This window comes from Talpa occidentalis, unplaced genomic scaffold (assembly GCF_014898055.3).
Source record: "Talpa occidentalis isolate TD23 unplaced genomic scaffold, MPIMG_talOcc4v2.1 talOcc4.7, whole genome shotgun sequence".
NCBI lineage: Eukaryota > Metazoa > Chordata > Mammalia > Eulipotyphla > Talpidae > Talpa > Talpa occidentalis.
In genome coordinates, this window is record NW_023605083.1 from 52454173 (window position 1) to 52476697 (window position 22525).

General features: G+C 42.3%; 1 protein-coding gene across 6 annotated transcripts in view; it reads left to right on the top strand.

The window, feature by feature from the left end:
- The window catches only part of FRMPD1 (FERM and PDZ domain containing 1), a 125855-nt gene that overhangs the window by 94593 nt on the left and 8737 nt on the right, over window positions 1–22525 (top strand). For all 6 annotated transcript variants that reach the window (XM_054688683.1, XM_054688684.1, XM_054688682.1 and 3 more), the window contains 11 exons: window positions 2010–2167; window positions 3049–3151; window positions 5994–6039; window positions 12049–12156; window positions 13026–13121; window positions 16025–16150; window positions 17561–17680; window positions 18558–18694; window positions 19643–19769; window positions 19939–20034; window positions 22059–22241. In XM_054688683.1, coding sequence (XP_054544658.1) covers window positions 2010–2167; window positions 3049–3151; window positions 5994–6039; window positions 12049–12156; window positions 13026–13121; window positions 16025–16150; window positions 17561–17680; window positions 18558–18694; window positions 19643–19769; window positions 19939–20034; window positions 22059–22241 — 1300 coding nt within the window. The remainder of the gene's footprint in view (window positions 1–2009; window positions 2168–3048; window positions 3152–5993; window positions 6040–12048; window positions 12157–13025; window positions 13122–16024; window positions 16151–17560; window positions 17681–18557; window positions 18695–19642; window positions 19770–19938; window positions 20035–22058; window positions 22242–22525) is intronic.

Here is a 22525-nt window from a genome sequence, read left to right on the forward strand (position 1 = left end):
ATTTGTGTCTATAAGTTTAGTATATTATTTCTTATATTTAGAGAAGCCCCTTTATAGCTTTAAGGCTTTTTTTTTTTAACTAGGAAAATCTATGAGTTTGATTAAGTATAAATTTTCAGTTTTCTGTTTCTTCCCTTTTGCTAGGTCTACCTGCTGACCCTTCTTAGTATTACCCAAGTGCTTACCTCAAAGAAATCCTCTCTTTGCTTCTAAGCTGTGTGGGTCAGGTCATCATCTATTCAGACTGCCTCTACCTGCTCTAAGCCAGAGGAGCATCCTGATGGATTATATGCTTGAAACCTTGAACTTGGATCGTCATGTGCATTTTGGCTCCATGAGGCAGTTTTTCATACTTCCTGATCCTTGTTGAAATTTGCAGCAACATGGATGGCACTGGAAGGGATCATGCTCAGCGAAATAAGACAAAAAGAAAAAGAAAAATACCGGGAAAAATTCACTCATAGCAGGAATCTAGAAAACTTAAATAAGGGACCAGGAAAAAGAATAACTATAAGAAAGAAAATATCAAAATCAACAAACAACTATGAACCAGAGACACACTATGGGGGTTGGGGGGCAGGGAAAGGAGGGATTGGGGTCAAAATAAGGGGGTTGTAATTGTATGGGGAATATAAAAATAAAATTTAAATTAAAAAAATAAAAATAAAATGAAAGAAAAAAAAAAGAAATTTGAGATCGTTATAAATGACAGAGAGGTGATTTTCAGATAAGTGAGGCCCTATTGCATTAGGCAGCGTTCCTGACAGTGTTTGGTAAATGGAGGAGAATAAATGATAGACTTTATCTGCAGAGCCCTGAGGGAGCTGTTACTCTTCCACATCTCTGTTGTTTATAATGACAATAAACACCATATCCCATCTCTATTTGACCTTCCTCAGAAAGAACCATTGACTCTTAGAGAAAAAAAAATCATTTGCCACAGACAAATGAAAAATAGCTTATAACTCACGTTGTGGTTTGGAGAGATAGAAAATACAACTTTCAGCTTACCTGCTTTTAGATATAGAAAGAACATATATGTTTGAAAGATTAATATAGAGGGAGTCCTCACTATCTGGAATTTAATATTGGAAACTTCACAGCTACAAAGTTGAAAGGGCAGCAAAATTCACCATAAAGCAAAAAAGAAAAAAAATCACCAAAGAAACAATATGCCTATAAAATGGATCATCAGGGCCTCCCCTGATGGCACAGCGGTTGAGCGCTGGGCTGCAAAGCTGCCCTCAGCCTCTGCAGCGCCGGTTCGATCCCCGGCCACTGGGCAAGGGTCCCACATGGCGTGACAGACCTCTCCTGCCGCCCGCTGCTCCCCTCAGCAGGGTATTGTCAGTCTGCCTGTACTGTTTCCATCTCTGGCTCTGGTGAATTCTCTCACCCTCCCACGCTTCTGTCTATACCCAGTATAAGTAAATAAATCAATCTTTAAAAAAAAAAAAAAAAGATTATCAGACACTGAGATGGAACAGCTCCTCATTCCTGTTCACAGTTCATGATTTTCCTTTTCTGTACCTCTGCTCAAGCAGTGCCTCCTGCCTGAAATCCCTGTCCATCTCTCCACCCTCCCTCCCTCCCATCCATCCATCCATCCATCCATCCATCCATCCATCCATCCATCCATCCATCCTTCTTCCCACCCACCCAATCAGCAGCAATTATTGAATATCTTTGTATGCCATGATCTGGGCTGTGTTTTCATCCTTGACATCTCTCCAGTACCATATTTCCTGGTAGCAAATGCCTACATGATTCCTTGCCCCCTACCCCATAAAGTTAAAACTGCTCCCCCCTTCTCTTAGTGCCTATAGCTCTTCGGGACTTCTCTTTTAGAGCCAGGTGCTATATTCTACTTGGTGTTTTCTCTACTGAAACAAGATATCTCAAGAAGATACTTGGTGTCTGCTCATTTTCCTCCTTCATAATGCCCATGACTGACCCAGTTTGTGGTGAGTCCCCTCTGACCCCCTTTTTACACGCTCCTTCTCTTCCAGGGCTAAAGTTGCTATAGCCGATGGGCCTCCCGGGATCCCAACCCAGACTCTCATGCCTGTGAAAAACACAGTGAAAATCTACAGAGATGCTGTCCTCCAGGACTATGGATTCCACATTTCTGAGAGCCTTCCCCTCACAGTGGTTGCTGTCACAGCAGGTAAGAACTGCCTAGGAATTAAGAAAGGAGGTCAGCTTCTTGGGAAGAAATAGCCCTGGTTCTCTTCCCATCTCTATAGCATAATGCAGAAAATGCCACCTCAAGAAACCAACCAAACAAACAAACAAAAAACAAGGGCATGCCTAATTCTGACCTAATTCTGTCTTGGGCTTTGCACCTTCCTTTAGTGCTGGGGGGGAGGAGGCCAGCACATACTGCTCTAAACCCCAGACTCCTGTTACCATCAGCCAGGGCTTAGCCCACCCGCTGTTTCCTGATGTTCTCAGGGCCAGTGACTGTGTTTGAATCAGCCATCCTTCCTCTTTGAACCCTGCATGCTCTGAGCTAAGGGGAGTTTCTGGTCAGATTATAATAGAAACTATTGATTTGTTTTCACTTGAGTCTTTGTGAAATACAGCTTTGGTCAGGGTGAAGAGGAGCAGGCTGGAAATGCCCAGAGCTTGCTTTCAGACTTCAGCTATGGATTGATGTTAGATCTGGGACTAGTTAAAATCTGTTCCTTTCCATTTACATACACACACACACACACACACACACACACACAAACACACACACCATATTTCTTTAGAGATGAAGGTAGTAGAGTCACTGGCCAGCTCATTTGATTCAAGGGGTTTCTGTTAGTCTTCTTTCCCAGAACGGTCATTTAAAATCCCTTGAAGGTGACAGATGGTAGATACATTATCTAGAATTTGGAAATAGGGAAACTGAGGTCCACTTGAGCTCAAGGTTGGCCAAGGCTGAGGGGTGAGCCAGTATCCTGGGGATGGCATCAGGCTGCCACTCAGGTGTGCTGCTATGACACATGGGCTCGGGACCCTCCTAGCAGGAACTCCAATTACTTCTTCTCTATCCAACAGGGGGCTCTGCTCATGGCAAGCTTTTTCCCGGTGATCAGATCCTCCAGATGAATAACGAGCCTGCTGAAGACCTTTCCTATGAGCAAGCAGTCAATATTCTGAGGTACTGAATTATTTTCCATCATCCAGAGATTACAGAGCAAAAATGGGCACTAGGAATGGCATATCTCATCTCCCTGTGATCTGAGTAGGGTTCAGTCTCCTTTAAAGTAGCAACAGCCTCGTTTTAGAAGTCCAGCTCTGTCTGCTAAGATAACTTCTCTGTAGTGACTATTACCATCTGCTCTTTCATCTGCCTATGGAAAGGCTTGGGAGACATAGGGTGCTTTATTTATTTATCAAGCCCCTGCTATGCCCAAGACATTGTGCTAGGTGCTGTGGGGAATATAATTATGGATAACATCCTTTAAGGAGATATAAGGTTGTTGTAACATGTGCAAATGTGGGACTAAATTAGTGCTAAACCTGCCTATTTTTCTTTAACCTTTTTGATATCTCTCTTTAGAGTCTGGTTGATATATGTGTAATTTCATTGATATGGCACCTGCTGTCTTTGTGATTTGTGTAAACACCTCATTTTTTTACCTAAACCACAATCTCCTTGCTGCCAGGCACACTGTGTGTGCTCAGTTGAATGAGTGAATTTGGTTAGCACTGAGAATTGGTGACCTTGGTATAAGACAGAGAAATGTAAGTGATTGGAGTGAAACGAACTGACGTATAGGGACACTCAGGCTTTGCATTTTTAAATATTCAGTCAACACTATCAATATTACTTTATAAATAGAGATGAAAACTACAGTGATAGGCAATTCACTTTGTGATATTCAGGTTTATATTTCACTGTATGCCTTTCTATGGGTGAGTGAGCTGTTTTGGGTTGGCTTTCATTTCTGAAGGTATGTCACCGTGCAACACACACTGAATGAAAGGTCATGCTGGAAAACAAGGCCAGAGAAAGAGAAATGAACATGCAGGCTGCAGTCTCCACCCTCTGGAAGCTCACAGTCTCATTGTCACACACAGTTTAAGATTCACAGAGAATCCACCCTACATGGAAAATGGAATCTTCTCAACCAAGTTTGGCATTATCTTGGGGATTGCCAGAGAATAAGTTGAGTGGATGGGGGAGCCAGAAAATGATCTGGTGAAAGTTAGCTATGGAAAATATGAAGTTCATCTTCCCAATCATTGCCCGTTTTCTTAAAGATAATCACATCCAGCAAATGAATTTTAGATTTTTCAGTGCTACCAAAATGTCTTCCAGGCTCAGTAAAAATCTGATTAATAAACAAAAGTATTTCTAATTTAAAGCATTAGACTGAAGTTTGGATGTTTAGGTACCTATTGAACCCCAGTCTGTTCACTGAGAACTTACTCTGGACAACTAACTCTGGACAGCAAACAGAATCTGCTCCCCAGATTCTGCTCATCCAGGCTGGTAGTGCAGATACAATTCATGCACCCCCGCTGAGAATGAGGGCAGACTCTGCATGAAGAGATGCAGAGGAAAGGAACTTAAATCTGGAGATTACTCCAACTTGGAAGGAAGCTGTGGTTTGACAAAACAGAGATGGGTCCAGAAATATCTCAGCTGTACCTTTAATGCTGGGTAGAATTTGGTCCACAAAGATGAAGGATGATCGAGACCAGTTGTTAAGCCGGAGCAACTGGGTAGGGAATAAGGGATTCTGGCAATCCAGTTTGCCTAAGGTCACTGGATGCTGGGAGAAATGTTCTGGAAAATGAAGCACAGTGACAGTGGGTCTTGAATGCTGACACCCCAATTTCAGCTGTTCTCCTGGTAGGTGAGCCATTGAAGACTTCTGAGCAGAGGTGTGAACTCTGTGCTCTCTGCCAGAAGCCATGGATGGGTATCCCAGGACTGCTTATTTTTTTAGGATTTTGTTCTCAGTATCAATGCCCCTTATGAAGGGGGTAAAATAAACAAAACAAAAGGATGCAACAAAATATCTCTAATTCCTCCAAGTATCTATGAGGACAAATGTCCTTTTAGAGCACGTGGACCTTGGCTTATTGTGAGTGTGGGACCCTCGCCGGTGGCCAGGGAACGAACCGGCGCTGCAGAGGCTGCGGGTGAGGGCAGCACACAGCGCTCTACCGCTGCGCCACCAGGGGAGGCCCAGAAAAGGCCGGTTCTTACCTAAAATGGAAGAGACCCTTTGACCCTTCGAAATATTAGTTTATCCATTTGAGAAAATAACACGTCAACAGCAATTGGCCTAAATGTTCATATTGCGAGAAGTCAAGTGAAATTATCTTGCATACTGCTTTTCTATGTATCAATGGCAAAAAAAGAAAAATATGAATTGATTTTTTTGGTTCTGTCAGCTAATACAAAGTGGAGGTTTGGCAGTTATCTGGCTGATTTGATTCCTTTTAGAATCTGAGAGATAATTGTCTTGTATCCTGATTATATAATTGGGCTCATTACACTGACTTTGTGTGCTCAGACATTGTAAATTGATTGGCTTTTTATCTGATAAATGTTATCCACATTCATGCTTTCTATTTGTGAAGTGATTAGCCTATGGTTTCTGAAATAGCACCCTAAGTTGTTTTTGTTATTGTCATATTTTCTGTTAAAAACTTTTCTTTTCTTGGGCATAAAACTAGCCAGTGGTTATTGCAATTGGAGGAACTCTCTGTTGGATAAATTAAATTAAGTCTAAGTGATTTAATTTAATAGCCAAGATGGTAAGGGTAGTTATCCGAAGATTCCCTCAAGGTCAAGGGAGCTTTCTGGAACAGCTTTACAGATCACTGCTTCCCTCAACATCCTTCTCAATTTTGCTGAACCAAGAGAGTCGAGGCCAGAGAGCCTGCTTTATAACTCTGCCGGTCTTTTTCACACACACACACACATACACACACACACCTGTATCTCCCAGAATGACAGAGTGTTTTTGTCTTTTTTTTTTCAGGGAAGCTGAAGATTCTCTTTCAATCACAGTTGTTCGCTGCACGTCGGTAAATCTCTATGTCACATTATTTTTGGCTCCAAGACCCTGTATCACCAGCCATGAGGATATCCCAGATAGAATAAACAGGGAAGGCAAAGGGCTGAAAGAACAGCTGCCTGGCAGTGGGTGGCCAGGCAGTCACTGTTGCCTGCAGACCACCTAGGTGCAAGACTGTGGAGGAAAGAGATGTGGGTCCAAGCTTCGAGTACTCATGGTCGAACTAAGGAGACAGACCTGTGACTTCAGAGGGGAACAAGAAAAAGGGCACCAGACCAAGAGTTTCAAGAGAGATTTGAGTAATTTGACTTTGGCCAAGTCATTTAGTTTGTTTTCACCTTTGTAAAACAGTGATGAGGACGACTGCCTTGTCTCTCTAATGGGTTGTTTGGAGGATCAAACAAGATGTTGGATGTGAAAGTATTTTTCTGCTTTGAGGTTTCTGGCTTGGCAATTCTAACTATCCAGGGCGAAGACTCCATTATATATGATACTGGGGAAAGTACACTATCAAATTATTAGGGAAAATTAACAAGGAGCAAAACGGACAGTGAATTCTCATTGTGAGAGAGTCTAATTTATACCTCTTAGCCTTGGCCACAAATAGACAAAAAAAGTTATAGGGACATAGACAATTTCAATAATGTATTTATTAATCTAATCTAATTGATCACATTACCAGACTGCTGGGGAACCCAATAAGTTCCCCAAATAAGATGCTATCGAGGTCTTTTTTCCCCAAAAAATAATAAGATAGAAACTGGTACTGGTCAAAAAACATCTAACCATTTGGAAGTGAAAATGCCTCTCCTAAAAATGGAGTGAAATAGAAAAGCAACACTGCTTTTTATAGACTAGTGAGAAACTAATTAAAAATTAAAGAGGCACTTCTTGAGTCTTATTTTATCTAGTTGAAATTGTACTCATAGCCTTAAGTAATTTTATTATTGAATAAGGAAATAGGACCAAGTAAATATTCAGTGAAGAATATTCATTTGGAACAAAAGACTAATAAAACAAACATAAAGCAAACGATGAAAACTAAAATCTAAATAGTGCTTTGGAAAACAGAAGAATTGTAAAGTTGGTAAATAAATCCAGGAATCAGTTAGGTAAGGAAAAAAAATAGGAAAACCTTAAGGGAAAGAAATATATGGGCCCTATGTAAGGGAAACAAATATTCCTGAAGGATGTAAAATTTTCCTTGTTGGGAAGACTATTATCAATACACTGATTGTTCTCATTAATATATATATATATTAATGCAAATTTGGACTCTCTATGGGGCTTTTATTTGGATTTTGACAGAGCCTATCAAGGTGAGATTTATCAAGAAAATTATTATGAAAGAATAATGAGGGTGACTTTGATATACCTAATTTTGAAATTAATAAAGCTACAGTAATTAGAACAGATGGCTTTGGTGCAATGTTGGGCATATCAATGTAATCAAATAAAAAGTCCAAGAATAATAGTAGTGGCAAATATGACATCCCAAATCAGTGGGAGAAAAGTGATTATTCAAGAAACCGTATTAGAACATTTTTTTAAGCACATACCATTTGATGTTAAAGAATTAAATATAAAAAAAATCATATAAATATAGACTATATGGATAGGTATCTATCTGGTCTGAAGTTGTACAAAGTATCCCTAAGCATATAGGGAGTGGAAGGAAGCACAATGAAATAAACAGCTCTTTGATTATGTGAAAATATAAAATTTCTGTGGTTCCAAAGCTCCACTACACAAAAAAGCAAAGAAACTGTTGTCTCTTCTATAGTATTATCATTGATTTTTATGTCTTAGAAACAGAATAGGGAAAAAAACCCACCTAAGTAGGATTAAGGTATTTGCCATAAATATGACAGGCCAAGTGTTTTATGCAAAATAAGTGGAGATTCCTAAACACATTTGTCAATGAAATAATGTGAAACCAATACATAAAAAACAGCATAACAAAAGCTAACCTTTACATATAATCGTGCAGGTGTTGAGTCTTTTTATTTATCTGATTATCTACTCAATGGAGTTTAAGATTAAGTTAAGGTGATTTTTTTCTCCTACTCTATTTCCAAGAAAAGAGAGCAAAAGATAATACCTGTTAAGTAAGAGAGAGGGGAACAGCATATCATTGCCTCCTTTAAAAACAGAAAGTGTAGGGGAAAAAAAAAAAAAACAGAAAGTGTAGGGAGAGGAAATTAACATGTTCCAGTGGCCCTCTTGAAATTCCCACATGGTTCCCAAGAAGAGGAAAATGCAACTACTGCATTTTGGGGGTCCCATGGAAGCCTGAAAGTAACCCAGTTGATGGCCCCAGTGCCTCTGAGAAAAGGCCTGAACATTACTAGCCCACTTGAGCCTTTCACCAGAAGTAAAGAGATCATAAGTTAAATGAGCATATATATCTTTCTTCAGCAAGGGCATTCATCTTTTTCATAGTGGATTCTAAGAATCCTCAAATGACTTGAAATTGACTAGGAATTATAAAGGCCAAAATTGGAATATTAATAATTGCTTCTCTGTGATAGAATTTTATGGAAAAATACCTTTTGGTTTAAGTACTTAGATATGTATTTTCATCATTAATACTACATTATACATTATTTGTTATAATATTGATACTAATATTTAAAGTCTTAATTTTTGCCAAAAGAAAATCCCACAAGGCAGTTGTATTTGTTATTTCCCCCTGTATAGATAATGGAGCTTCCATGTCCTTGGGCTCACATGTTCTTGGTCTTGCATCTCCTTGGTCTCACATGCAGGAGTGAGTGGAGCTGGGTTGTTTTTTTTCTGGTAGTCTCCAGAACACATACTCCTCAGCATTGTGTTAGTCTATCTCCTTAAACACTACGGTCTTCATAAAGTGACACTGGCCAATTCAAGATATGGAAGTAGGACAAAAGACATATAGAAATGCTTTCCAACTTCTTTTTTCCAGTGCCCTTTTAGGCATTAACTATTAGTACTGCCAAAGCATGCACAGAGACAGTTTTTACATCAGTGCAGGTCTTGCTGCTTCCTGATGAATTAATTGAGAACTCGGGGAAAACTTCAACATCATAGAGTAATTAATGGTAGCTCATATCCTTTAAGCTGTCTCTCTTTAATATCAGATGGTTCACATGAATGATTTATAGTATGTTTCAGATGCCAGGATATACAGATAACTTAGCTGACATACAGGTTTAAAAGTGTAGGGACCACAGTGGGGCCTGTGGATTGGGCATTTCCAAGACAGAGATGGTATTCTTTCCCAGAGCAGCTGGTCTCATGGGTGAGTGGTTCCAAATGAAAGAGAGGCTCTTCTTGAACAAGTTTGCCTTGTATGAAATAACTTTTCAAAGAGTTGCAAGTATGGTATTCTTTTCTCCAGGCTAAACACTCTTCTATCATCTCTTCCTTATAACATGTGTTTCTCAGAATTCTTACTTCTCTGACAGTTTTGTGGACAGATTCCACTTTTATGGTGACTCTTCCAATAGATGGCAACAGAAAAGAATACAGGTTCAACTCTGGTCAGTCAGTGTGAATGGTATGGAGAATGGAGGGCACATTCTCACATACACCAAGAACGCTAGGGAAACCTGGGATCAGGTTAACTTTTTAGTGAGCGCCATCACACTGCAGTCATACATCGCTAAACAATTGGATGCATTCTGAGAAATGCTTCATTAGGCCATTTCATCATTGTGTGAGCATCACAGAGTGTGATTGCACAAACCTAGATGGTATAGGCCACTACACACTGAAGCTTACAGTAGAGCCTATTGGGACCACCATCTTATGAGTCTTTCATTGATGGTAATGAATGACTGTATTGGGTTGAGTGAAACTTGTAGTTGACCAAAAACTGAGCTGGTTTGCAAATGAATAATTTCCAAGTCTCCCTCTCATCTCACACTTGTACAATGAACTTTTTTTTAAGATTTATTTATTTATGCATACAAAAATTGGGGTACAGGCCAGAGGTGTGGGGGGGTGAGAGGATTCACCAGAGACAGAGTGGGGAACAGAACAGACAGACTGACCAAAATACATTGCTGATGGGAGCAGTGGGCAAGTCTGGAGAGGTCTGCTGCGCCATGTGGGTAGCTCCCTGGCTGGGGATTGAACTCGTGCTGCAGTGGCTGCATATAGCTTCATAGGTTGTGTCTTAACTCCTTGTGCCACCAGGGAGGCCTTGTGCAATGAACTTTTTATTCCTCAGTGCCACACTTCATATGCAATCCCTGTCAGATTGCATTGCTTTGATCTAATGTCCTGGCATGCTGAGGTTTTACAGTCAGGGAATTATGGGGCTGAGTGGCATATTTGTACAGTCATCAGCTATGGTCATTCACCCTATCAGGGGGCTGACTGTATCTTCCCAAGTCTTCCCCACTTGCTCTACTACCCGTCCAGTTGATTTTCTTTCACATGATCCAGCTCTGAGCCTAACTCTTACATAATTATTATCTCCAGAGTGAGAGACAACAGTTGTTGCCTTCACAAACTTCTTTTCTCTCTGCACCCCTCCTCTATTCCGCCTCAGATTTCTCATTCCTTGGAGATTATAAGGTGGTGATAATTTTACCTATTGGTTTGATACTTCACTTTAGTCTGTTGCCATCAGTTTTTGACAGCCCTGCCTCCCTACACCCACTCATGCTTGTTCTTCATGATTTCTTGACCACTGACTTGTAGCCATCCCCCACCCTCAAATGCCCCATACCACTTTTAGATTCCCAATTCCTTTACTTTTCCTCCCAAATTTCTGCTGAGATCTGAAGACCCCTTCACCTCTGTTTCATTCACAGGTTTCTCTAACATCATCCAAAGTGTTGCTAACACCATTGATAAGGACTGAGCCAAATGGAACTTAAGTTGCTTAGTTAAAAATCACAATAATATTGGTATAGGTTAACTAGTTTTGAATTCAGTTAATGGGTATGCATCATTTGGCCTTCTCCACAGGGGGATTATAGGAGACCTAATCAAATGCTTTGCAAGAATGAAGGAATACTACTATATCCACAGGACCCTGCTCTACCAAACAGGAATCCTATCTTCAAAAGAAAAATGAACTTGGTTGACTCTGGCTTGTTCTTGGTAACCCCATATTGGTTATTAGTAATCAATGTCTAAAACTACTCTGACCATCTCTTGTCTTGGATTTTGCCAAGAACTAAAGACAAGCTTACTAATATATGTATTCCTGAATCTCCTATATTCATTTTCTGGGAAACTTGATACTTAAACATTTTTTGTCTCCTAATATTTCTTTCACTCACTGTTCCGTGGTCATGCCAATTGTTAGATATAATAGGTCCAACAGCCCCTTAGAGTCTTTGGCATAGGGATCTTGAACTTATTCAAAGCAGTCTGATAGTCTCATCACTAATTGTGGATTGTGGCCTGATACTGGTATAGGACAAGGTCTTCCCTACATACTCATACCAAGCTGTAGTTACTTTTTTTTACCTCTGGTAAAAAAGGGTACCATGCAAAAGATGAGAAAAGCAAAGAGAGATCAAAGCTTCAGGGATCCCTGAAGATAGTCTAGCCAGACTCCTCCATTGTACAGATGGGAAGACTGAAGGCCAGAGAAGGACAGTGACTGGGCCAAAGTCACATGGAGCTGTTTTGTTTTGCACATGTGCACAGACTCGCACAAAACTCATTTTCTTCCGTAAGAATTTATGTTTGAGGTAGTTTTCACAGCTGCTGAGTATCAGAACTTGGGTGGGAATTCAGGTCTCCTTGTGCACAGGCCAGTTCTCTTTGTCTTCATCCTGCCACATCATGTGGAGTCTGCAACCATTCTCAGACACATAAGAACATTGTCTGTTTTGAAATGCCCAGATTTTATAAAAAGAGAGCTTTAATGGGATTGTCATCCTTCTCTGTAGGTTTTAATTGTATCTGCAGTAGCTGTTGGAATTTTTGCTTTTGATTTTAAGAAGGGAGAAGATATACATGTGTATGTCTTTTACAAAAGAACTTTTCTAAAATGTGTCCTATGAATGTTTTGCAGGGAGCACCCAAGTCATCCTTCCTGACTGAGGAGAAGAGAGCTAGGCTGAAGATCAACCCTGTGAAGGTGCACTTTGCTGAGGAAGTGCTTGTCAGTGGACACAGCCAGGTGTGTTGTTAGTCAGGGGACTGAGATCATTCTTCATAAAGCTGGTAAGCTTCCACCTTTCACATAATTTCCTAAGACTCTGGAATCCAGCACTGAAAGGATGCAGAAGCAGAGTTTCATCCTAGGGATCATTCTGGTTCAAATACTTCATAATGTCTCACTGATTCTGGAGGACACTGATTCTGGAGCTAATCACTCAGAGGTCACTTTTTCTGATATCTGGCCCTGGGGGGATCTCCAGACCCAAAGGGAATCATTCCCTGACTTTTTCTTCCTCCAGAAGTTCTGACTGGCACCAAACACAGACATCTCTGTCCTGTGCCTCCTACCCTAAAAGCCCTACAAGAGTGGCAGAGTGCCTAAGGAGATCCTGCAAGGTTGGGATGATGGTTGGGGTGAATGGAAGCAGAGAGCAGCTCTCTGTTCTCTGATGATGCTTCACTATGGGAAATGTAGCAATAAAATGAAGAGGACTTTGAGGAAGCTTCCTACCTCCTTTCCACCTCAACCCAACAAGAAGGGGTCTAAGAACCTTGGAAATACCCTTTTGGGACAGTGTACATTCTTTTTATCTGGTGACCAGCAGTGAAGTGTCAGCTGATGGCCGTAAGAAATAGTGCAGTGCTATCAGCACCCTGTGGAAGAGCCCTCTCTTCCCCCATCTCTAGCACACTTAGGGGATATCCCTTGAACAAAGCCTGCCTGTCTCAGTGTGGCCTAGGCCTTGTGCATTGCAGAAATCAACTCTCAACATGGTGAGGAGTTAGAGAGCACCCTGCTCTCCACACTAGGGAGAGCCAATGAAACTGAGGCTTAGTCACACCCATGGACAGGAAGGGCCAGTTCCAATATTCCTTTGTGTTTTCCAGGGTAATTCTCTGCTGTGTATGCCCAACGTGCTCAAACTATATTTGGAGAATGGACAGACAAAGGCTTTCAAGTTTGAGGCAAACACAACCGTGAAGGTATTTAGAGTAAATTAGAATCTCCTGCCCCATGAGAATTTGCTGTTTTCCAGGAACCTCCAGGCATTATACCCAGCAGCAGGAGGAAAAGGAGGGGGAAACATGATTGTTAAGAGTTTGTTCCATGCCTGGCACCCTACCGGCTCTTTTTGGTGTGCTATCTCATTCCATGCACTGCTGCAGTCTGGGAAGTGACTAATGTTATCCCCACTTTGCAGATGAGAAACAGCTTGTCAAGGTCAGCTAGCTCAGAACCCACTTTAAACTTGGTCTGTTTCTGAACCCTGTGCTGGAGCTACACTGCCATTCTACATCGAAGGGAAGTTTTGAAAATGAATTAGATGAGGCCTCTACTGTTGTCATCTTTGATCAAATTGAATTAGAAGAGAAGGGAAGGTTTATTTTAAGTGAGTACCCCTCACTGTAACCACCACTTTGGTGGTGATTTATAATGAAGCACACACCATAGGGGAATTAAACCCCATATGATAGGAGTTGGGGAAAGGAGCAAGGACTTGGCTGGTATAACAATGGTTAGTCTTATCAGTACTAGTCAAACTTTTAAAGTGAATCTTTTAGCTCTTTAGAGCAGAGAGAGGGGAATATAAATTCATCAGTTTAAAAAAGGAAAAAATCACTGTCCTTTCATCAGAGACTTCTCACCTATCCCTTACCACAGGAGCAAAGTTGTTACATTAGGAAACCCTCTTTTCTAGAAAAAGGAAAATAATACATTGTTTGACCCAGTGAGAAGTACTGACACATTTTGTGTGCCAGGCACCACCCAGGTCATACCCTTGGGAAGCAGGAGTCTTGGGAAGAGGTTGGGGTGAGGAGAAGAGACCTGGGCATAACCCATTATAAAAGAGGGTACATTATGCTCAGAACCTTGAATGTAGCACAGAAATTATATGACAGGGGCTCAGGTTGGTGAGAACTTCTGGCTGGGTGTCAAGGAAAGACCTGTGGAAAATGGAGAGCAATGAACCAAGAGTAATTGAAGATGGTATGGAGACAACACCCTGGGCAGGAAGAACAGCACCAGCAGAGATGTAGGAATGAGAAAGTGTGGGAAGTGTTTGGGGCTTGTGAGTGGTACATCAGGAGAAGCAGCAGAAAATAAAATAGGAGAAAAGGATTGGCCCCTGATACTGGATAGCCCTGAATGTGAAGTTGAAGAGTTTGGATTTGGGCTGTGGGCTACAGGGAGCCACTAATGTTCTTGAGCAAGGTTGAGCATGACCAGTACAACATTTAGACAAGTTCCTCTAGATCAGTGGTCAGCAGGCTTCCTGTAAAGGCCACTTAGTAAATATCCTAGGTTTCACATTCTATAGGGTCTCTATTGCCATTGCTCAACTCTGCCATTGTAATAAACAGGCATGACTGTGTTCCCATAAAATGTGAAATTACAGAAACAAGCTCATGGGCTGTAACTTGCCAACCCCTGCTCCACATGCAAGGTGGAGGTTGATGAGGAGTAGGGAATCCTTAGGATCCCGGTCTACATAGTCAGGAGAAATGTGTGGACTCAAGTCAAGGCAGGCCAGGGTGGGGACGGGGGCAGTGTTGAGAGATGGGATCACAATCGTGGATAGCATGCAGCAGACGTTAATCAATGTTGTTAAGTTATTTACAGAAGCAGGTAGACTCTTCAGGACTCAATCACTGGTTAGTTATGGAGGGTGATGGAGCCAGTGGGAAAAGGATTCAAAATCGGGAGTTATGAGAAGTACATATCACCTAATGGCTTGGCACTTACTGTGGCTGAGGTTCTGGCAGGTCATCTGTGATGAGTCTGTTATGATTATTATTTCATCAAGTGAAAGTTCATTGGGCATCAGTGTGTGCCAAGCTTTGGAGATACAGTGGAGCACACCACAGTTCTTGGGGAGAATATCATGTAGTTAGGTAAGCAGTGATAAGCAAGAGAACAAATATTAGCTGGTGTCAAACTCTTGCCATCTGCCAAGTCCTGTTCTAAGTGCCATATATAATGCATGTAACAACCTGTGTGATAGACATTCCATTTGCCTTTGTACAAATGGAAATGCAGAGGCAGTTTATCCACGGACACATAGCTAGTGAGAGATAGTCTAAGTCTAGAACCCACTTAACTTTACTGTTCCTTACTAAAAATATTGCTTGTTATTGAACAAAACACTATTAGTAAAAAAAAAAATACTAATAGTGTTTGGTTACAAGCTCTAATGATTAGGGAAATTAAACAGGATCGTGGCATGGAAAAGAACAGGGACAATCACATTTAGATACACTGGCCAGAAAAGGCCTCTCTAAAGAGGAGACATTTGAGCTGAGACTTGAAGAAAAAGAAGCCTTGTGAAGAGTGATGGGGAAAGTGTGCCAAGCAGAGGGAACAGCATGTGAGACTTGGCAACTGTAGGGCATGGTAGTAATCATCATTCCATACTATCAGCCATTCAGAGACGTAGGCATCATTATCCTCCATCCCAGAAGAAGAAACTGAGGTTCAGCAATGTCAAGTCAGTACCCCACCATTGCATACTGGGTGGTAGGATTCTGTCTGGCAGGGTACAGACCGCAGAGAGAGGAGGAATCCAGACACTTTGAAGGGAGGCTTGGATGGCTCCAGCCTTTCAAGTAAAGCATGAGATAGGGTGGCTGTGTGGATGGTGCCCAGCCATGAGGAGTGGGGACCAGGGGTGGAGGGCTGTGAGGGGCCAGGAGAAGCCCCACCTGACGCCTGTTGAGATATGGCTGCCAGAGCTGGCAGTGGACCTGGCCAGCATGGGCTTTTCTCTCCCCAGCTGCACCAAGGAGGGGAGATAAGGTCAGGGGCGCCCTCCCTGTTCTGAGCCTGAACAGGAGGGCCTGCCAGCTCCTTGGTGACGACCCCTTTGCCTCTCCCCTGTGCCTGGTAGGACATCATCCTCACTGTGAAAGAAAAGCTGTCAATCCGAAGTACGGAGTACTTTGCACTGGTCCTGGAAGAGCAGTACAGCATCTCTCGGCTGCACCTGCTGCACGAGGAGGAACTCATCCAGCAGGTAAGGACTGCCACCAGCTGCCTGCTCCTGTACCTGGGGAGGCATCTGGGCAAGCCAAGCTGCTTGCCTCAGCCTGAACCTTTAGAGTCAGGACTCTGCAAGTCTGCAAGTTTCTCATGCCGTGCTTTCTCATGAACCAGAAAGCACAGAGCTCTCTCTGAGGATAACAGGGCAAAAATCAGGTCTGATTGTCATCTGCTCCTCTGAGGTAGGCAGGGCCTCATTTCACAGGTGTGGAGACAGAGGCTTACGGAGCTAAGGTAACTTACTCAGGGTGATATGGGTGAGAGAGCCTTGTCTTTTACTTCTAGCTCTGATGCCCTTGCCCCAAACCTGCTGTCTTTGAAATGCTAGGGGAGCATCTCCCCTAGTTGTTGTGTCTGAGCCCTATATGCCAGATTTGCCCCTGAGCTGGTCCCTGATGGCAAGACAGGGCAAACCTAGTCAGCCTGTCTGGACTAATCAGCCTCCCAGCCATTCAGTGTTATGTGGTGGCAACAACTGAAGCCAAGTCAGGTCAACAAATCCTTGTTGAGTGTGTATTATTACAAAGATGAGTAGCATTTCAGGAACTGGAAAAGAATGGAACTTTAAAACAGGGGGAGACAGCAAGGCAGGACACAGGCGTCACTATGCATATTCCCTGTTGCAGTTGATTTTTTACCCTTGTCACTCATCTTTCATACTGCACTTGCAGACCTTTTTTAAAAAATCTAATAATAAGATTTTTAAAAATTTTTCTTACATCATTATTCATCTTTGCACTATATATGATTTCTCTCCTCAGGTGTAGTCCCCACAATCCTCCCACACCACAGCACCCGTGAACCATCACCATAGTCCCTTGTGCTCTTCCCTCCCCAGTTTTGACGCCTCTCTCTCCCCTTGCTCTGCTGTGTGCCTCAGATCCATGGTTTGCCTGCTTACAGACATTTTTTTAAAAATTGCTTCTGTTCCATTAGCCTTGGAAAATAAAAGAAATTAAATCAAATCCCTAAGATAGTTAAGGGGAAAAAAGTAAGGTATAGAATGGTAAGTACATTTTACTATTATTTGTGGAATAGAAAAGAATATCCATATATAGAACCATGTGGATACACAGACTGAAGGACATGTAAGAAACAAGAAGCAGAAATTTTTCTGGAAAGGAAAACTGGTTGATGGGATCAGTGGGAAACTTTGCCCTTTTGAGCCTTTTCTACCCACGGGAAAGAAAGTCCATTTAGGTGCAAAGCTTTATGGCCATCTTGGGAAACATGCACATTGGAATCTCTTAAGGCTATCATTTGTTTCATTTGTTGTTGGGTATTTTTTTTTTTTGGTTGTTGTTTTTTTCTTTTAGGTTGTTTTGTGGAATAACAGCAAGGGCAAAGGCAGTGAGATTAATGGCATATCCCTTTCCCATCACAGGTGGTAGAAAGGGAGGAATCACATGACTGCCGCTGCCTCTTCAGGGTGTGTTTTGTTCCAAAAGACCCCCTGGACCTCCTGAAAGAAGACCCTGTGGCCTTTGAATACCTCTATCTGCAGGTGACCCAGTCTACATTTCCTAAAATAACAGTGGTGTTTCTCCAAGATGGCCCACTCAGTTATTTTGAGCATGCGCTCAAGGCAATTAAGCAATTCCCTGTTAGGGATTATCTTTAGCTAAAGGAGGACAGACCTGATGATCCCTCACAATGCCTTTTTCCATCACTGAGTTGTTATGTTAGGAGATTTGCTGTATAATTGTGAAATGGAGGTTTAGCCCTCCATGTAGATGATTCATTTTTCTAATAACATTTAGGATCTTTGGAATTAAAGTTTATATTGCTAAAAGGGGCTTTAGTGCATCAAAGCCTTATTATGGAGATAATGAAACAGTCTTGTAAAGTTTGCATGATTTGCCTCAGTCATCCATTTAGTGGTAGAGCCAGAAATGGGCCCCTTGACTCCCTAATCTATGCTCCCCCAATATACCTCCTTCAATGGGATTTATTATATTGTTTTTTATTCTAATGAAAAGGAACCATTTCACAAATGAGGTAACTCAAACTAAGTGAATTGACTTGTCCATTGACTAACAAATGGTGGCAGCAAACAGCAACATTGCTTTGTATTTGTATAATTTATATTTTTGTAATTCTGTGTGCCTTATACTTACTTTCAAATGCAGGGAGAGGGACCTGACAATCCTTACTTCTGTTTTAAACTTCACTGAATCTGGGTAAGGTAGAATTGACTATCCTCAGTTAGCAGTGGGAAGACACCAGTACTCAGAGAGTCTTAGTAACTGAACTTAGGCAAGAATTGTCAGGGGCAGTTCTCAAAGCTAAGCTCCTGGTCCTGCTGTCTCTCACCTGAGAGGACCAGGGAACACAGTCCACCTGTTCCTGTTTCCCAATGGCTCTGCTGAAATCTCTTCTAGAGCTGTAGCGACGTGCTCCAGGAGCGCTTTGCTGTGGAAATGAAATGTAGCTCTGCTCTCCGACTCGCAGCCCTGCACATCCAGGAGCGGATCTACGCTTGTGCCCAGCCGCAGAAGATCTCTTTGAAATACATAGAGTGAGTGGCAGGAGACTTCTGTGTCCCATCTACAGCAGCTGTGACGCATTGATAGCCTGTCTGACCCCTAACCAGGATGGCTGATCTTCACCCACCTACCATCTGTCCATTGTCTCCCTTCCAGATCCCTCCCCATCCTCTCTGACCCAGCCTGGCTCCCCGAGATCAAGCCTGGCTACACCCTCTAGGGCAGAAGCTAACTCCAGATGGAAAGATACAAGATCCTTTTGTAAATTCCCAGGATGTCTTGGGAAATCAGTTGACAACCTCAGTGTGAAGCTCATTCTTGCCTAAGGACAAGAATGCCTTAGAAATTATATGCCTTAGGGGTGTGAAACTGCCTCCTACTAAGGCAGTTTCAAGTCCTTGGATTTCCATACCTCCTGATTCTTAGCTTAAAATGTCACTTCACTGTACACAGTATCACCCAGGTTTGCCAGCTCCCTCACCAAATCTCAGCCCTGTCCTGCCTGGGCATCTCAATAAGATGAGGGAATCAAATGTGAAAAAATAAAACAGATCCTTGACCCTTTGCCATATGTGCTAGGTCTAACCCAGGGAGTAGGATCTAAGAATCTGTGTTTTGAGAAGTTGATGGGGGATTGTGATACTGCCAGGCTGGCACCATTTGAAGCATGGCCTCGGGGACTCGAGGATGCTAGGAGTTCCCATGAGAGGGTGTTATACAAGTGTAATGGTGAGTAATAAGCTCCCAAAATGATCAATGGGGCTTGATTCCTGAATATGGCTGGGTTTTGTTGAGTGTATATTTGTATAAATAAATGGACAGATAAACAAAAAAAATGCATAATCTCTTCTGTTGAGAAAGAGGCTCATTAATTGCAATATTTCGAGAACACTAAGGACTGAATCAAATGTAATTAGGCCCTTCCTTAGAGCCAGTTCACTTTAAAAATGGTCCTCTTTGTCTCCACTGTCTCATGGCAGGAAAGACTGGGGAATAGAGAACTTTATATCTCCAACTTTACTCCGGAACATGAAAGGCAAAGACATCAAGAAAGCTATTAGCTTCCACATGAAGAGGAACCAGAATTTGCTGGAACCCCGACAGAAGGTAATATTAGCTGTGGCCTCTGCTGATCCTTTCCCCCACACCCCACCCCAGCCATACGTTGTGAAACTCCAGGGAAAATATTTCAGTATCGCCTAGATTTTAGGCAAGTGAATAACTCCAACTTTGACTTCAACAGTCTTTTATTTTTTTTTCTTTCCTCCTGTTTAAGCAACTTATTTCTGCTGCCCAGCTACGTTTAAATTATCTACAGATCCTTGGAGAACTCAAGACGTATGGGGGGAAAATCTTTAATGCTACTTTAATGGTACGTATTAGAGAACTGGACCTCAGAAGATCAATGTATCTTTTAGCCAGAAATTCTGATAACCCTGTCGTGTGCTAGAGTTTGTTGCAGAAATTAACTATTATGGCTCCTGAAGTGTTTATCATGCCCTTGCTTGATGCTACTCTATGGTAGATGCTGGGGAGCCAGAACAAAAGAAGACATTATTTCCACCCTGGAAAGGGACAGCAAAGAACCTATCAAGACAAAGCAAAGCTATGAGAGAGGGCACGGGACTAGGGTGTAGATTTTGAAGACAGAGGTTTCCACCGCTAGTTTCAGGTTGCGTATAGGAAGGAGAAGGGATTATGGAAAGGCAAGAAAGTTGGGCTTCTAAATGAAGGTACTGTACTTCTGGAGTTTTGGTTGTACGGTGAAGAAGAAAAACTAGAGATTGTAAAGGAATGGTAAGACTCTGAGACTGACTCCCAGGCCCCCACCAGAAGGGAAGAACTGAGGGGAGGATCTGAGAAGGGAAAAGAGAAGCAGAGGAGTCTTCTGCTCTGTTGCCCATTTGCCCTCCAGCTTTCATTTGAGAAGCACCAGCTGCACTTCTCAGCAGCTTTCAGTGGTTCGGGGTGTGGCTTCAGGGACGTCTCCCTCACCACTCAGTGAGCCCAGAACTCTCCAGCACCAAGCCAGGCAATTTACCAATTGGAGATTTATATATATATATATATATATATATATATATATATATTTTAAAGATTTATTTATTTTTATACAAGAGTTGGGGTACAGGTCAGAGGCACGGGAGGGTGAGAGGATTCACCAGAGACAGAGCAGAGAGCAGAAGAGGCTGATGACTGAAATACACTGCTGAGGGGAGCAGCGAGCGAGACAGGAGAGGTCTGCTGCACCATGTGGGTATCTCCCTGGCCAGCTGGGAATCATAGCGCTGCACTCAACCCACTGTGCCACCGGGGAGGCCCGATTTTTTTTATATATGTTAAAGCTCCTTTCAGTGAATTTGGTATGACTCTCAGTCATTTTTAGTGATGAGGTCAGTTTAATCAGATTGCTGACCTACAGTGTAGATGGTAGAAGAGAATCAGTGTTTTGAGAGAAAAGAGGAGCATCAAATAGTTAGCAGAAGGGGAAAAAAGATGGAATCTTAGAAAAGTAAGATGACCAAGTGGTAGAAGAAATTGGATCACTGAAAGGAAGACTGGAAAGTACAAGAAAAATGTCCCAGTTTTCCCAGGGGTTAATCCTGCCTTTCCCAACTGTCAATTTCTTTGTTTTTTTAAAAAGATTTATTTATTTATTTATACAAGCACAGTCAGAAGCGCGGGAGGGTGAGAGAATTCACCAGAGCAGGGAACAGAACAGGCAGACTGACGAAATACACTGCTGAGGGGAGCAGCGGGCGGCAGGAGAGGTCTGCGCGCCATGTGGGACTCTCACCTGCGGCCTGGGATCAAACTGGCGCTGCAGAGGCTGTGGACAGCTTCGAAGCCCAGCGCTCAACTGCTGTGCCACCAGGGGAGGCCCTATCTTTCCTTTTTAAATAGCTCGGTAGGATTCCATTCAGTCTATATTCTACAATTTCTTTATCCATTCATCTTTGTTGGGCACTTAAGTTGGTTCCATGGCTTGGCAGTTTTGGATAGTGCTACTATGAACATTGGAGCACATAAGTCTTTTCATATAAGTGTTTAATGGAAACTTTTAAAGAAGGGTCAGATTTTCCATTAGGTAATGCTGGCAGGGAGGGAGTTCCAGGAGGAGGGCATGGCATGCCTGAAATACACATAGGCGTGAAAGTGCAGATTGTGTTTATGGAACAGGTAGCAGTCCTGTGGTTTGGCTGTCTATTGTGAAGGGTTTTGTGGGAGATAAAATTATTATTTAATCTAGCTGTAGTTGGGGAATCTAGGGAAGCGGTGGTGAGGCCCTGAAGCAGGAATCAAAGAGTTTACGGAAAGAGGGATCACTTCTTACATGTGCCATGTATTTTCACTAGCTTGTGAATGGAAACTAATTCCCCTTCTACCCTTCTCTAGTTACAGGATAGAGAGTCCTACATTGCCCTTCTAGTGGGAGCCAAGTATGGGATTAGCCAAATTATCAATAGCAAACTGAACATCATGTCCACAATGGCAGAGTTTGCTAACATCAGTCGGGTAGAGCTGAAGGAAGAGTCTGAGAAAGTGAGCATGGTCAAAGTGTATCTTCAGGACGTCAAGGTAACACATGGAGAAGAGAGTTTGGCTCTAGCTTTTGAAGTTTGGGGCTAAATTATTCTAGGGTACTTTTTATGGTTTGGATGTTAATAAAGTCTAATTTCCAGCATTTACTTAAAATCACGAATTGTCCATCCTGTCCCACCAAAAAAAAAAAAAAGCAGTGAACAAGGGGAATTTTTCTGGGAAGGTCCCAGTAATTTTTTCTTATAAACTGAGCTGGGCCCTGTGCATGCCTGGGAGCACCAGAGGATATTTATCACATGCATGGGACCCAAATGGCTGCC